We start from the raw sequence: 17,534 nt of genomic DNA on the forward strand, positions 1-17,534 counted from the left end.
TGCACTATGTATTTTGTCTGTTACTGTTTTTAAAAATAGATGACAAGAAGGGATTCATTTTTTAGTTTTAGTTTTATTAGCTCTAACACTGTGTCCTAACTGAATGCCATAAGAGCATCGGACTGATGGTTCTCCTCTGGAATGTTTTAACTGACACAGCGCTGCTTTTTAAAAAAATGTTAATAAACCCCTCCCCCGCAAGCCAATTTGGTTTTAAATTTAGGTTTAAAAAAGGTTAATGATATAAAGACAGATGAAGTGACGCTCAGATCACTTTACGCAAAGTTTAACCTTGTTTCTCTTGATAAAACCGAGCCACTTGTGAATCCTTCTCCCTGGGCCTCCATACAGTATTTGAGAGAGCTACCAACAAGTTCAAACAAGAAGGGATTAAAGCTGACATGAGGCTCAATTTGTGTTATTGATCCAGTGCCATGTAAGTAGACAGCAGAGTTTAAATTACATAAATAACTGAGTCTCTTCTCCTCACCAAAGAGAGGCTGTAAAAGTCTAGTGGTCCACAAAGGGCTTTAGAGACACTTCTTCTCGCCAGACTCCCTGTGTGTAAGAGGCATTTTCTCATTCCACCCTTCTGTTCAGGATTGACAGAGTATGGAGTGTGTGTGTGTGTGTGTGTGTGTGTGTGTGTGTGTGTTTGTGTGTGTGAGGAGCAGGCAGAGATTATAACCCTCCCCTCTCTCTTCAAAGGCGGCCTGTATTTAATTATGAAAAGACTGCAGGAGTAAAGGAAAAAAGCAGCATATGGCAACTGTCCCTGCAGTATTCATTGACACTATTTCAAGCTGTCATAAACACATACACACACACACACACACACACACACACAACACACACACAACACACACACACACACACACACACACACACACACACGCACGAGGACCACACTCACACTCAAACATGGTTTCACTTTACTTCACTTTACTCAGAGGACGGGCTGTGACAGTCGAGAGGTGACTGAGAAATCACCTCCAGGACAAAGATGCTGCAGGGCCTCTCACTCTGAGCGCTTTTCATTGATACTTCAGCCTCTGAATTCAGCTCTGGCTGCCTCTAATAGCCAGTCATTAGAGGTTACAGGAGCAGTGTGTAGGATTTGGTTGTATATAACGGTGAGGACTGCTGCATAAAGTTAGAATTCCTTCAGTGTTCATTGTTTAGGATGTTTTTATCGCTTGCCACAGAGGTCTCTTCTTCCCAAAAACAAACTGACCAGGCGGTTAAAACTAGTGTTGTACTCAAAATCGGTCAAGACAACAACGGGTTTATTTGTTAACATAATTACTGTGAATGGATGTAAAACTTCCTTCTTTAAATCCAGCCAAGCATGTAAGTCAAACGTAGTTTGCTTTTTTTGTCACAGCTGCCAACCTCTACTATTAGATACATGAAGACGACACAGAGAAGCAGTGTGGTTGTTTGGGAGCAGAGATGCCAATTCCTCTGTAAGTTTGGCTACATAGCCACAGAGAACTCATATGCAAAACAACAAACAGCAGAAAATACTTGGCAGAGTGCAAGTTCTGCAAGTTCTGCAAGTTCTGCAAGGCAGCCCTTACTGAGATGGCTGTGACAACATCGGACTTTAACGGTTAAATTTGTTTCAGCTTCTCAGTGTTTGCTTGTATTTGTTCATAGAAATCAGAGCAAAACGGTTTATACAATAAATACAGCTTTAACATGACAAAATCAGTGTTTTTCCATTTCTCCAAATATATCCCCCTAAATCCTACACACTGGACCTTGACCGCTCAAATGGCAGCAGAGGTGTTTTGAGTTTTGCAAAGTTTCGAAGACTTCATCAGACCAAAAACAAAATATCAGTGACTTGTGCACATGGGGGAAATTAATACATAAATCTTCTTTACTGGGCACTAAACAGCGTTCTGGCTGCAGGTTTGGTTCATTACTGGCAAATCTTGTTTCCTTAGGATTCAGAATTCAGCCGCTGATGTTTGGAGAAAATGGTGTTCATTTGTACATTATGGTTTGCCACAAGCTCAGAGGACTTCCTGCTCACAACTAATTTGAATATAAATTGATTGGTTGTCAGTTAGTAGGGAGGAGATTTGGCTGCCTTATCCAAAAAAATCAATAAACACATCCTGGACTCAATCTTTCCTCTGCTCTCTTAGTTTTGTATTAAATCCAAGAACAATTTCCATATAATCAAAGTTTTAGAGTTATCCCATTCACAGTTTCTTTTGCCTCCAACACACAAAGCTACACTCATAAAAAGCAAAACAATATTGAAATATAGTATGATGTATATGATAAATTACAGCCAAGACAGGCTTAGAAGTCACTCTATTGGGCTGTCTCAGCAAGGCCACAAACACAGTGATCTATCTGCATCAGCACACACACACACACACACACACACACACACACACACACACACACACACACACACGCACACAGCGCACACAGCAGAGTGCCAACTCATTTGTAAGCATTTACTTCTAAACTGCTCCACTGTTGTGCTGCGCTGAGATTCACAGAGGCCAGTTCTGCTGTGATCCAAATGTAAACAAACAAATACCCATCCCTACCCCAAGCAGGGCCAAGAGAGATGCCAGAGGAGTAAGCCAGGTCATTACAGTGTGGTTCAGACTAAACTATGTCCCAGCTGAGCAGAAAACAGGAGTGGCTACAGGAAAAACAACTGCAGCCGAGAGAAACTGTTCAAATTTATGGCAAATGGAAATAAATTCTATTTTTGCTATACATGAAAAATAAGAAGTCATTTGGAATAACTGTTTTGACAATAATTATTTTCTTAACTACAGCAGATGGGACTCCTTTTTTTGGGACATTTTAAATGAAAACAGCTTTTGGTTAGGTGGGTATCCAATAACCCTCAAATTGCTCAAATGGAAATTGCAAGTATAAAATACACCGAATGGAAACATGTCAATTAAAAAAAGAAAAACCTCCCATTTGTCACAAAAATGTTTTTATGCTTGCATGAGGGGGCATTTCAGGCAATTTGAAAAATCCATATTTGACAAAACTGCAAAGGAAAAACACTTCTTTGGCTTTTAGAGGTCCTGTGATGCTATGGCTAAATGTTTGCCGATATGACTGGCCCCCTCGGGCATGATGCAGCAGGCGCTACAAGAGGTGATATTGCATTACATAATTCTTCAAAAGTTGAGTGGATCATCAGGAAGTTTTGAGTCCACAATTCCTCTGTGAAATTGTGATCTATCACCTCCCAGAAACCCCTTATATGTGGCCGCTCCTACGTATAGGGGGTTCACCTTCCCATTATCGCTCGCATAACACACCTACATTGCCTTGGTTTGGAAATAATGATGGTTAGTGCGGCGTGGTTATGTTTTGAACATCCATCGCGTTGCTTCTTGGAATGTTATCACGAGACGAAAGGTCACATAACATCACTCAGTGGAAACTAAGTCATCTCATGATTGTGCTTTATCGACATTTTGAAAAGATCGCTAAAGTTTTACACAAATCTGTAATGGAAGTGAACTTAGAGTTATTTTAAGGTAAATTATCACCATGTTTATTCTCCTAAACCTAACCTATATTATAGGGATGCACAATATTGGATTTGTGCCCGATAACTTTTCTTATTTTCATTGGAAAACATAATAAGGTGAATAAGGTGATGGCATTTTTTACAGGGATCTGTACCAAACAAAGACGTTTTCATAAGTCTGTAAAACATGATGTGTAGACCATGACATCTCTGCATCACCACAACATTTAAAATCTTAAATTGACACACATTTCACCTTCAACAAATATTGTTGTTGTTTTTTTGGTGTTGTTGTTTGTGCATTTTCTTTTTTTTTTTAAAAAACAGTATTCTTATACTGCTCTATAAAAACAACATGTAGATGTTAAAAAAAATCTTTAAGTTCTGACATTCTATAGAACACGATTAATTGATGAATTGATAATAATAAAAAAATAATCTTTCCTTGCAGCCCTACTCAGATTTCCAGACAAATGAAATAAAGCTGTGATCTTCTGTGTGAAGCAGAGGGGATAATCTGATGGTCTTACCTTGGTTCAGCAGCAGAGCTGTAAACAGGACAGAGAGGGAGGAGAAATAAGAGCCGTAAGTAAAGGCGCACGTTCAGGTTGACAGCAGCATCTAATAACACATCAAACTCCACGCGATCAGATGAAAGTACAAACACAAACTCACAGAGCCAATTAAGAGTGAGTTCCACTGTACATAACTTCACTGTCGTATTTACCATTAACAAAAATCTCTCCTCTGATCCCTCCATCTGACAGCTGCAAGTGTGTTTCTAATCTCTTGGTTAATAACACACTGCGGTGACGGCTGTCTGACTTCTAAGAAAATCTTCTGAAATTCAAATAAATACTCCTCTCTCTGTGTCTCTGTGTCTTTCTCTTGTTCCACATCACAAAGAGAAAAGGAGGCGGCTCAGTCTGTGTGTTGCTTTAGTGACAGACAGGTAATGGATGAATGGATGGATCCCTGAAAGTGTGCAAATCTTTGTGTCTAAGAACTTTACTGATCCCTGTGGGTGAAGTGGGTCACTGAAGCAGTGAAAAAACAAAACAAAAACAGAACAAAAGACGAAAGAAAATGAACAGGCCGCAGCAAAACACAGAATACATAAACTAAAACTCCATAAAAGTTTGCAGTTTCTTACTTAGCAGTGCTTATTCAAACAAGAACTAATAAACACTGAAAGATTACAAAGTTTTACTGAATTTGAAAAAATGTTGTTGTATCATATATTGTTTATATTCTACACCACTGGGGATCCATGATATTGGATTTTTTTCCCAACCTTATTTTGTTGATCATCTAGTCTGTTCTATAGTGGAATTAAAATCATAATATGCATACTCTTATACTGATGGCCCACCAGCAGATGGAGACATAAAATATGTGTTCAGTGTAATGTTTTCAGTGTATGTAAGATTCATTCATTGTGCAAAATAAGAAAAATACTTCAATTTATGGTTGATGTTTTGTACATGTTGACTCTGTCAATTAAAAAACAAATCATCAGTTTGTGATATCAGCAGAAATCAGCATGTTGACCAATTCACATTTCTTTTCAACCCTTTGAGACCTGGGCAAACTGGCTTGATTTTTTCCCAAAAACATGCTAAGAGGGCAATGAGCAATGTAAGAAATGGCTCCCAAAAAGTTGAAAGAAAATTACCTGAAAATAAAATATTTTTTAAAAAGTAAGAAAAACAAGCATGTTGAATACAATGCTAAAAATGATATTAAATTAAATAACTAAATATTTAAATAAAAAAAAAAACATTTTACCTTATTTTTTTACCCTAAGAAGAAAATTCCAGGTAATTGTTTTTTTCACCTTTTACTTGTTTCTTGCCATTTGTGGTACATATTTCTTGCCAAGTTTCTCATTGCCTTTTCCCCCGTGTGTTTCAAAGAAATCAAACCTATTTGTTCAGGTCTCCAAGGTTTAAATGCAGGTGACAGGCATCCGAACAACACAAGAAAACTGATGTCGATCCAGGTTTCAAAGGGTTAAAGCCAATATCTGCTGATACCGACGTGCCAACATTATCATGCATTCCTATACACTATATGCAGATATACACATTTTGAAATTGCTTTTCTCAGCTCAAGGAAAGTTTTACAAATATAAAACTTCAATGGATCAAAAATTCATAATAAATTAGAAGCAAGGCTGAGCTGCTTTCCTGAGGGTCTGTGGGCCACAACCCATTTTTCACATATTTGTTTACATTTTTGCAAATGATTCCCATTTAAAGTTTGACTTAGCCAATAACTGTTCATGTTGTAATGTATCCATTTATGTACAGATAGCTATCACTCGATCACTCTCATGAGGAAGAAGATTTTAAAATGTGCCTGTTTACGGTGATCTGTTAGCACACACACACACACAGATTTATGAGCTTTTTTGCCATAGTAAGTTAAATGTGATGCTCTGAAAGTGTAAATACGTGTTTCTTGTCTGTGTGTCTGTGACTCCCCAAGAGGACATGCTTGCTTTTCTTTGTCTGTTTGTAATAGGTCAAGATTCTCTATGAGATGAAATAAAACTATCACATCAAATCACGGAAAAAAAACATGCTGTTAAACGTACCTGAAATTCCTCTCTTGAGCCAACGCGGCTCCTCCAACACGATGAAGAAGTTTTCATGTTTTTCATATTCTTCATCATCAATTATCCGCACCTGGAAAGTTTGACTGCATACACACACACACACACACACACACACACACACACACAGAAACAAGACAGAAAAAAAAGAGTTAACGACAAACTTCATATGTATGCAGGGGAGCACACACACACACACACACACACACACACACACACACACACACACACACACACACACACACACACACACACACACACACACAGACACACACACACACACACACACACACACACACACACACAGAGCTCCCTCCTGTTGTCTTATCTGGACCAGCTGCTGTGTAAATCACAGCAGAGGGAGGCAGGATGCAGAGAGACTGTATCAATAATTCAGTCTGAGGTGGAGCAGAGGAACAAAGTAAAGAAAAGAAAGGCAGAAATACTAGAATAAAAAAGAAAACTAAGATTTGTTGAAAAAAAAACAAGAATGAGAGTGAGAGGGCATATCTTATGATGGATGATTCTGCAGTTTTGTTGAATCTTGACAAGATTTAGATATGTCCTCATGATGTATACACCCAAAAACCATGTTCATGCCTTTTTCACACACATAAACTGGCATTTATGAAGAAAGAATGGAGAAGAGAGGAGAAAACAGAAGGAGAGGAGACAATGCATTGTGTTGCTGTGAGCTTGGATTGAGGAAATAAAACATGTTTGATTTTTTTTGGTATAAGTGAAGTAATGATGTTTTTTTTCCCCCAGTTAATCGTTAATGTGTCCAATTAGCGCTTTGATACCTAAACAAATTGTCTTGATTTCTTTAAAAAAAATGGAGATGGGCAAAGAGCAACTTAACAAGTAATAGTCCAAACAATAGCAAGCGTGAGGAAAAAGGTAACGCCTGCACTTACTCCATGCCACACAAGTTTATTTAAGACAATGTTTCGATTCTACTTAGATCTTCATCCAATTAAATGTCTGAAAAGAAAAAAACATACCTATTTTTAAACAGAATGCACACCAATAGGCTGACGAGCTCTATGGTGGCAGGTGTGGTTAACCATCTGAACCACTCAGGGCAGTAAAAAAATCAAGTCAACAATTAAATAAATTACATAGGGAAAGAAAAACAGTGACTGCCATAGCACAAAACATCAAACATATCTCAACTGATAAAAACATTATATCAAGATTCCTCAAATCAAAATTCATCTTTATGTCAAAATCCTTATACTTATATTAAAATCCATCATCAGTCTACGTCATCTATCTTCAAAGTTGTATTAAATTAAGATTAAGAAAGAAAAGAAGTAATCTCCAATTAAAACAGACACCAAAAAACAGATCAAATCACAGTTAAGGAAGAAGGTCAGATTCTAATAAGGGAAAAAAGTTATACCCAATGAGGGAAGACACACACCTATTATAATAACAAATAAAACCCTGTTATATTAATAAACCGATTTTCACTTATACTTGTGTGTCAGAGTCTAGCAAGACATGCACAATAAGAGCCCTAATAATAAAAGTATTATCATTTAATTTAGAGAAAATGTTTAATCTCATACTCTTGATTTAAACCTCTGTGTTTCAGAGTTTGGAGGGTGAAGTTGTAGAAACTCTCTCTCTGAAACAGGAGAGCATTCAAATCTCCTCTTCTCCTCGGAGATCTAACAGGAAAGTGCTCATGATTTCTATCCCATAATAGTATGACCATAGTAATGCTGCGCAATATGAGACCTGTTTCATTGCTATCTGCCCACATGCCGTATGCAAAGAGTTTTGCTAGATATTCATAAAAATGAGCACAAGTATTAAAAGAAAAAGATGAGTGAGAAGTGATGAGAAATAACGGCTACGTTCTGGAGGAGAGGAAGTTAAGATGAAGTAATGACGACAAGAGCCGTTAGTGTCTCTGAGGAGTGAAATGTGAAACCAACTCACAAGAACAGAGGAGAAAGGATGCTGACAGCAGATAGAGGGGGAGCAATGGAGCGAGAGAGGAAAGAAACTGAGAGATGCAGAGGAGGAAATGAAGACGGTGAGAATGAAGAGCAAGGGGGATAGTGGTTAACCCTTTGTAACCTGAGCAAACTAGTTTGACTTTCAAAACATGAGGAGGCAATGAGCAACTTAATGATACATGGCCTCGATAAATAGCAAGAAATGATATAAATGATGATTTAAATATAATAGTAATAATAATAATAATAATAATAAAAAAATATCTTTCTTTTTGTTTTTTTAGTGTTTGATAATTTTCTTATAATCATCACCACTTTTTCAGAAATAATTTTCATCAACACCGTTAACTAATTTATTGCAGTTTGTGTGACATTTGTTGCCAAGTTGGTCATTGCCTTTCTTTTCTCTGTTTTTAAAAGAAATCAAACCAATGTGCTCAGTTTCAAAGGGTTGAACAGCTTGTGAGAAGTGTCTGAACGCAGCAAAAGAAAACTGATGTCCATTCAGGTTTCAAAATGGTTAAAGAGGGGAGGGAGACAATGGAGGGAAGGAGGGAAGAGAGTTGGAAAAAAAAACAGGATTGGAGAAGCAGACTGCTGACTGAAAGAAGGGATGGATGTATGAAGGAGCAATATTTAGAAGGGACAGGTGTGTAGGAGAAAGAAAAAGGCATGAACAGAAGAAGAGCAGACCCATCACAGTCAGGGGAAACTGAAAAACTGAAAAACAGTTAAGTGAAGACTTGATGGACAGAAAGTGAAAAATGAAAGATGGTAGAGAGACAGACAGATGCAGTCAGTATCCAGTCAATCTGACTGGAGTGCAATGTGAGGCGTGACGACAGGAGTGAAGGACGGAGATGATTACTTGAGTATGAGCGGACAGAACGATGATAAAACAGCATGGCAGGAGAGGTAGAGCCACAAAGACTCTGCTGAAACGGACTCTCAACTGTACATTGTTGACACATCATATTGTCAATATGGACATACTAATATGTTAGGTCGGTAAGATTCTGCACAATCATTCAGTTAATTTTACTGACACCATGAGCACCAAATAAGATATATTATTAGTATTATTGGCATAGTAAACAAGAAAGACAAAAAAATATTAGTAGATGTAGAATACTGTATAAAAAGCTAAGGAAAAATGTTGAGTGAACTATATTCATATTTATCATTATTATATATTTAAAATTATTTTAGAGAATTATCATAGATTATTTTCAGGCCTTTTTTGTTTTACTTTATTTCTTTTTTCCCTAATTTTTTGGTAAATTTTTAATCTTTCCTCTTTCTTTACTTCTTGCTCATTACCTTCTTCCCATGTTTTGGAAAATAAATGAATGGATTAAAAAAATACAGCCAATTCGCCAAAATAATTTGATTTCCCATCTTTGCTGAGGAGGAGTTTTTTGTTAAAAAGAATTGATAGACTGTCCCATATAGACACCTGTCCCAAATACAAACCTGTTTATGGAATTGGGGTTTGTACAACACATAATCATGAGCCAGCAATGTGTTTAAAGCCCACATATTTGGAAAAGCCGCAATCATATGACCAATGTGCTGACAGCAATGTCACCATTGCAAGGTTTTAGCCTGTCTGTGAACGCAGTGCAGGCAGAGCTCTCCATTAGCTCTTTTTTTCCTCTGCAGCACATTGCTAGTTGTGGAGTGAATGAGAGCTGATCAGATCAGATCAGCATGAGAGGAGCAGCTGCTGCGAGTGAAAACAAACTTTTAGACCCAAAAGATGTTTCACTTTCAATGCGCCTGATGTTCTGCTGCTCCACATGTACCCGGATTACACTCTGCGCTCCATAAGTGTGGTGTAATGAATAACCAAGCAGTATAAAGATATTTTCACAGTGCTCTTAATGAATGGTCCAGCTTCAAAAATAAAAAATTCATTTGTGGTGGCCAATGTTTTAACTGTGGCGGGCAATGACAAATGAGTGAATTTGTGGTAAACCCTGGACAACACTTAGCTTAACAATACCTGCTGAGTCAATCAAATATGTTAAAATCTCCAAATAAGCAATATCTGGCGATCGACCTTCACTTAAGGTATTGCGGGGTCAAGCAAGTTCGCAAAACAGTTAAACAAAATCACACAAGAGGAGTGCAGTTGAACCAGTCATAAATGAAAGCTGAAGATAATTTATCTGCCACCTGGGCTTGAAACATGAAGCCAACTCAAAAGTGCCAAAACTGCAGTTCCTCCAATGGCTACTTGAGGCTTGCTCCAACTGTACAATTTATAAACAACTCTCCTGTTGACATTTTATTAGGGCTTAAAGTAACGCATATTTAGGGACAGGGTTGTTTTTGAGTGACAGGCTGTCTGTGTTGCGTCACTTGACCCTCAGTCATATCCAGCTCTCGCTCCTCTACAGCTCCAACCTCTCGTCCATATATGGTCCCTTCTGGCTCCAAAAAAACCAAGATGCAACAACTGAAATACCCAACTCAAGGCTTTAATACACAGTGTGCAAATCAATGGATTACTTCTTAGTATATAAGTCCATCATTTATACAGTCTATGGTCACAACCAAGCATGACTGCATAAGTATTTGCAAATCTCTCTGAGGTAGTAGAGGAGAGAAAATGGGTTGGAAAACAGGAAAGCCCTGCAGCATCCTGGTCATGAGAAAGCAAGATAGAAATGTGGAGGAGAAAAAAAAAAGACAACAAGCAGAGCTCTCGGATCCAGAGACAGACTGGAGGATGAAGACAGATCTGGGTTCCCAGCAGGTCTTCACTATGATTCTAATAGACATGCTGCAGTCAAGAGGAGGGAGTCTCCTCACAAGACAAGCAAGCAAGGCCACAAGGGGCAGAGAAGGTAGAAAGAGGAAGCCAGTGGCTGCAAATGAGGTGGAAAGGCAACAATGTTGTCAGTCCAGTGGCAGGTATTTGGTTGGAGGCCTTGACATATATTCAGACCTGCTGACTGGGCCATCATTAACCACAGGAAGAACAAATTGGAATAAGTTTCCCCTTAAGGGCAGAACCGAGATGGTGCTGAAACTGTGAGAAATATCACGTATAAATCTTTACATTGTTACAGAAACATACTCGAGATCCACTCACTCATCAGGGCTGCTGATGAGTGAGTGGATGATAATGTCAGATAATCCAGGTCTCTGTCAGTCAGTGAACCTGTCAGTTTACATTAGCTCAGAGCTGCCGGAGTCACACAAGCAACAGTCTGATCGAGTTTGTCACAAGTGCTGCACAAACAGAAAGCCAGACCTTCTGAAACTAAGAAATGCACCATTGTCAAAGCCTTACCAATTCATTATAAATATGTATGTGTGTGTGTGTGTGCGTGTCTGTTTACGGTCTGCTGTGTGTTGACATTAATGCATTGTACAGAAAACAACTAGTTTGCAAGGTTGTTGGGTAGAGATGCATACCCAAAAGACAAGCACACATTTCTGGTCAGAAGAAGAAACACACCTACTTTAAAACATTATGAAAGCCTTGGATATCAACAGGTTCTAGGACATTTGCAAATATAAGCTGGTTAAAGGAATGAAAGAACAAGGTTGTGTTTGCATGGTTGAATAAGTCCACTACCAGTGGAAAACTGAAAACAAATCCCATTTTGATGCAAAGAAGCAAAATGTCACAAGTGGCTCCAGGCATTCCACTTTACCATGTTTTTGACGTGAAAAACGACATGTTTAAGCATGCTAATCAGAATATGCATGGCTGCAGGTAAGCAGAAATATTAGTAAAATATTCATTTTCAGCAGCCATGTAAACAGCCTAGTGGAGATATTGTCTTTTTCAGAATCAAGACAAAAAAAAGTATATTTTGTGCATGTTAACATAGTCAGTAGCTGCATTTACGTGCACACTTTTTCTTAAGCTGATTTAAATCAATCTGATTGAAGAATTTGGGTCAAATGTTTAAATGGGATGTCCTCTTATACGACCTGATGTTTGCATGCGCATGTAAACAGAGCAGCTGAGTGACAATTTTGAATTCAAAATTATGAATGTAGAAAATGAAGATATTTTCTCTCCTCTGGCACACCCGGGCAGGAGTGAGTAAGTTTCTATGGTTACGGGGTCGCTCAGGCGCTTGTCTGCATCAGTTTGAGCCTGTTTAAGCTGACTGAGGTGTTTATATTTACTTTAGTTCTTCATATTAACATCATATTCCATTTATGAGAAACCCAAATATGCCAACTGAAGTTCTTTTGAAAGAAACCTGCATGCATATTGTGAATATGAATAACCTAATTTCTCTGTGCTCATGTAAACAATATATTCTAAATATGTTCATACCCTCACAAACAGGTCATTCAAGTCTGTGTAATTGCATCCATTGCAACTGAGGTGTCACTCATTTTTGCGGCTAAATAAACATTCACACTACGATCACCCAGCAATTAAAGACCTGAACACTCCAAAAAACAAACTCGCTCTTCACTCAAATTTGGATTAAACCTGAACCTGCACCTCCCATCAAGTGAAAAATAGAAAGGATGTTGTAGAGCAAGCAAAAGGATGAAGAAGGAGGGCAAGACAAAAGATGGAGTTGCGTGAGGTGAAGAGTAGAAAAAGAAGATGAGAGAAGAGGTGAGAATAAATAAGTGAGAAGGAGTCGAGATGAGGAGGATGGGAAAGGAGTAAAGGGTGATGACAAGAAAGAGGAGGAGGACAAAGGCGGGATCAAAAACCTCCTTTTTTTGTGCTGGTGTTAATTTAAGAGGCAGCGTCGAGGTTTCGCTCAGCAGCAATCAAACATTGTGATCTTTCTCAAAGGTGGAGACCTCTGCAGAGGTACTTCATTAACGACTGCAGGGAGCCTCAGGGCTGTAATATATAGACATGTGCCACCTGACTTAACCCTTTGAAACCTAGATTGACATGTTTTTTTGTGCTGCCTTTAGATGCCTTTTACAACTGTTTAAACCTTTGAAATGTGTGGTTTGATTTCTTTTCCAGAGCACGGGAAAAGGCAATAAGCCACTTGGCATGAAATAACCTGAAAATGATCTTCTAAAAAAGAGAGACAATCATTAAAAAAATATCGAATAACTAGAAGAAATATCAAGAAAAAGATATTTCTCATTATAATCATAAACTTTATATCATGTTATATAAATAGATAAGAATAGATGTTATTAATATCCATAATCATTGTTTTTTGTTTTATTTTAGCTATTTTTTCAGTTAATTTCCTGTTTCTTTTTTCTATTTTGGGGAAAATTTCAGGTAATTTTTAATGTGACTTTTAACCAACTTCTTGCAGTTTTTTTTTGTGATTTCTTGCTAAGTTGCTCATGGCCTTCTTCCATGTTTTTGAAAGAAATCAAGCCAATTTGCTCAGGTTTTAAAGGATTAACATGATCCTACAAGTATGTTAACAGGTGGGATTGAAATATGTTACTTGAGAATCCATAAATACTCTACTTATTTTTCTAACTAAGAAAGTCAACATACTATTGAGTGAAGCAAATAAATGCCAACACAGCAGCTTTGTGTCCAAAAGAAGACAGAGGCTAAGCAGAGACTCTTCGAACGTAAACTAAAATTACCACCTCGCAATTTTATGCCTTCATGCACAAGCAAAGTTGCACTTACCATTTACATCCATGTCTGTGACAACACAGACACATCACACACAGAAGATCTCTACGATCAGCACAGTTTCAAGATTAGTGTCACCAATTCAGTATCTGACCAAATGTCTCCCCTTCTGTCCCTGAGATATGACGCTGAGTAATGGCCAGAAAAGGGTTTTTGCAAAACATTATGATGTCACACTTGACCTTTTCCCTCTTTGATATAAAACGTCATCACTTCATCATTTTTTATCTTAGACATTTGTGTGAAATTCTGTCATAATTAGGATATGAATTCTTGATTTGTGGACATAAACATGTTTTGTGAGGTCACAGGGACCACCAAATTCTAATCAGTTCATTCTTGAGTTCAAGTGGATGTTTGTGCCAAATTTGAGGAAACTCCTTGAAGGTGTTTTCGAGATATTGTGCTCACAAGAATGAGACGGATGCAAGGTCACATTGACCTTGACCTTTGACAACCAAAATCGTGTTTATAGTTGAATCCGTGTGGATGTTTTCTACTGAAGATATATTTGTATTCACGAGAATAAGACAAACACAAGGTCACAGTGAATGAGACAGACAAAGTTACAGTAACCTTGGACTTTGTCCTATGACCACCAAAGTGTAATCAGTTTATCGTTGAGTCTAAGAGGACATTTGTGCTAAATTTTAAGAAATTTCCTCATCTCAGACAACCTGACAGACAACCTGAAAACATAATGGCTCCTGCAACAGCTATTGCAGGCACGAAGGCATAAAAATCTAAAATGTAGAAACATTTGGGGATAAATTAATCATACAAAAATAATAAAGATTAGTCTGACTCACGTGGTCTGGTCGTTGGTAAACTCCAGCTCTCCTCGGGCATCCTCAAAGTCCTGCCCAGCCTTGGCGGTGCCTGACTCAGTGTGGTATGGCAGGATGACAGTGCCGCGAGCACCTGAGTTGCGCACCACCGTCACCTCCATGGTGCCCACGCTCTCGCTCACCCGCACCATGCGCTCACTGAATGTGAAGATACCAGCGTGGTCGTCATCTAGGATGGTCACTGTAGCAACCAGGGGCTCGACCAAGCGAGCTTTGGGGGTGGCACCCACTTCGTCGCTCTCGAACATCCCTTCAGCGTCACCAACACGCAGATTCAGCAGGCGCACAAAGAAGTGCTCATCCTCTTCGAATATGTCATCATCGATGATGCCGACCTAGAGATGACAGAGATGAAAGAGACAGGAAGTCGTTACTTTTAGTCATGCATGTAAAGTTTTTTAATTGTTTCAATTCCATACACAAGCAACAAAATAAGATGAGGAGGGTCCAGAACTTTCTATATCAGAGCCCATAAGAGTGAATTATTGTGCTTAAACTGGCAAAATGAGAAGCTGTGTTAAAAATGTTTCTATCAATTTGTAGTCATTAGAACTCATGACTAAATGTGTTTCATTGGTAGTAGAGTAACTCTTACAATTTAATGTGCATTTATGAGATGCCTTTATGCACAATCTATATATAATTTAATATGCAGAATCCTTTTAGTCACCTACAAGAAAAAAAGTCTTTTGTTATTATGTGAGCTGCACTTTAATGTTATGAATTTAAAATGAACTGACATCAGTCCTCTCTGGATGCTTGTGCTGAAAAAGACGATGCAGGGCTGAGAGCATCTCCTTCAGCAAACACACAAACAGAGGCTTCAGTTACTTTCCCTCATCTATATGGAATTGTTATCATCTGATCACAACATAAAAAAAAAAAAAAATTAAAACATCTCGATTGCCCCCTGGTGGCTGGCTGCAGTATAGGTCATAAACACTTCATCCTCCATGTTAAATAATATGTTGAATGGGACATGAGCCATACTAAAAACTTAAATCAGTGTTAAACAAATGTTTCCCATAGATGATCATTAATAAAGATGGTTTTATATTTGTTGTTTTATGCTTTAAAAAGAGTTTTTTCCGGCACTGACATCAGTTGGTCAATTGGTCAATTGGTCAATATCAAACATCAATCAGTGTGCTTACAACAGATTGCGCTGCTTGGGATTGGTTTGACTCGTGTATGGCCAGGAACTTGATGCGACAGAGATCACTACTGCACAGACTCTAGCTTCAAATGATGTTACCAGCGCATGATCCAGAATATTTTGCCTTCCTTTATGTACAGTGGGAGGAAGTGAAGACACGTTGTCCATCCTTATATACATTCTATGGTTTCAACGGTCAAGTCACTTAAGTGAGTATGTATTGTAAGTTTTTGCTTAAAGGTGCAATGACTGCTGACCACCTTTTCAGTTGACATGATGAATTTGTTAGCAAAAAGTTACTTATTTCCACATCCAGCAGTTACAAAGCAACACGATCAGTCATTAGGAGTCTTTTGTGTTTGTGTCCACCTTATGAATGTCAGTCCAATATTCTCTCTCTTCAGCTCTAAATGCAGGTTGGAGTCTGGTTGGAATGTTCCTCTTCCACATGTGTAGGTAATGATAACGTGCAGGCAACAATATCCGGCCTGTTTTATTGTCGACATCTGTTGACGCTCACTTCCACTGGGACTTTTCTAATAATTGCAACACATCATAACATGTGTTGTGGTCTTCGCATTTGTGTTTTCCATTAATGCACTGGTGATTTTCAAATTTGCATAGTGTTTTGGTAATGCACTTCATCTGAAAAATCTCAGCCACTGCTGTGTTGTTTTCAGTCTTTTTCTATTTCTTAGTTGAGCCTGTTCACATTGGGGGACCTCTGGTAATTTGTAATTATTGTAGAGGTTGTATGAGATGATTAATCTTATGTGAATCTGCCATGGACATAATTTATCAAGTTAAAGTTCCACCGCAAATTACCTACCATATTTCGCCTAACGCAAAGGTTATGTGATGATATTAGTTTCAAGCAAATTGACATCTCTGTGATTTGGGGTCGTACTTAGATTTTCTGTTTTCTCTGCACCTCATTTCTGCCTCTTTACTGGTCGATATTTACAGAGGCTGGTTTGGTGATTATAAATGAATGTTTTGACACTATTTTGGATGCAGGAAGCTCATGTTGCTACACAGAATGAAGACCTACATGCAGACAAAGCTCAAATCAATCAGAGAATGTAACCTTGAAAAATGATGAGATGGATGGTGTGAAAAGTTGTGCCTGAATCAGTTCTTTTTGGCTGACCAACGTTAATAGGAAAAGGAGATTAACACCCATGACAGCGGGTGGTGTTGTGCAGAGTTTCTGTTTTTTGTAGAGTGAAGTTACAATGACTGTGGGCATTATATCATGATGATAACGTCAACAAAACTGAATGGAATATGGACTGGATATAGGGGGTTATTTCAAAATCACACGAGATCCCCTGCTAAATCTAGTCCTGTGAGAATACGGCTTTATTTGCCTCCTGGAGGTAGGCATGAAAAAATTTCACTGCACCTTGAACTGTGTATGACTGCGAGTGTGACGAGTAAACGTGTTTTGATTTTATTCGATCACAACCACTCTGACCTTACAGTAAACTAAGACAGACTGTACAGTGAAACACTGATCAGTGCGACAGACATTCACTCAGATGTTTTTTCTGTCATCTGCATCACTATTTTTAGACTTCACTGGCATTACTGTAATAATCTGCTGTATGTTCATTTCATCACTGTGTTGCAAATAAGTCTCATTAATGTAATGCTGCCTTCACGTGCTCCTTGGAAATGTCGTATTTACAAGTTATAAGCATATGTTGTACCTACAAGTAGGAAATTAGTAAATTTGGATAATACCCGAGCTGCTGATTTGTAATGTTTGCGTGATGTTTCAGGGCAGCAGAAATGGCGAAA

At 38.3% G+C, this 17,534-nt stretch overlaps 1 protein-coding gene across 1 annotated transcript in view; it reads right to left on the reverse strand.

Moving 5' to 3' along the window:
- Window positions 1–17,534, reverse strand: part of LOC121938971 (sodium/calcium exchanger 2-like) — a 51,202-nt gene that overhangs the window by 14,537 nt on the left and 19,131 nt on the right. Inside the window, 3 exon segments of the mRNA XM_042482124.1 lie at window positions 4,057–4,074; window positions 6,126–6,229; window positions 14,537–14,910. Coding sequence (XP_042338058.1) covers window positions 4,057–4,074; window positions 6,126–6,229; window positions 14,537–14,910 — 496 coding nt within the window.

Source organism: Plectropomus leopardus, unplaced genomic scaffold (assembly GCF_008729295.1).
Source record: "Plectropomus leopardus isolate mb unplaced genomic scaffold, YSFRI_Pleo_2.0 unplaced_scaffold39, whole genome shotgun sequence".
In the NCBI taxonomy this organism is placed as follows: Eukaryota; Metazoa; Chordata; class Actinopteri; order Perciformes; family Serranidae; genus Plectropomus; species Plectropomus leopardus.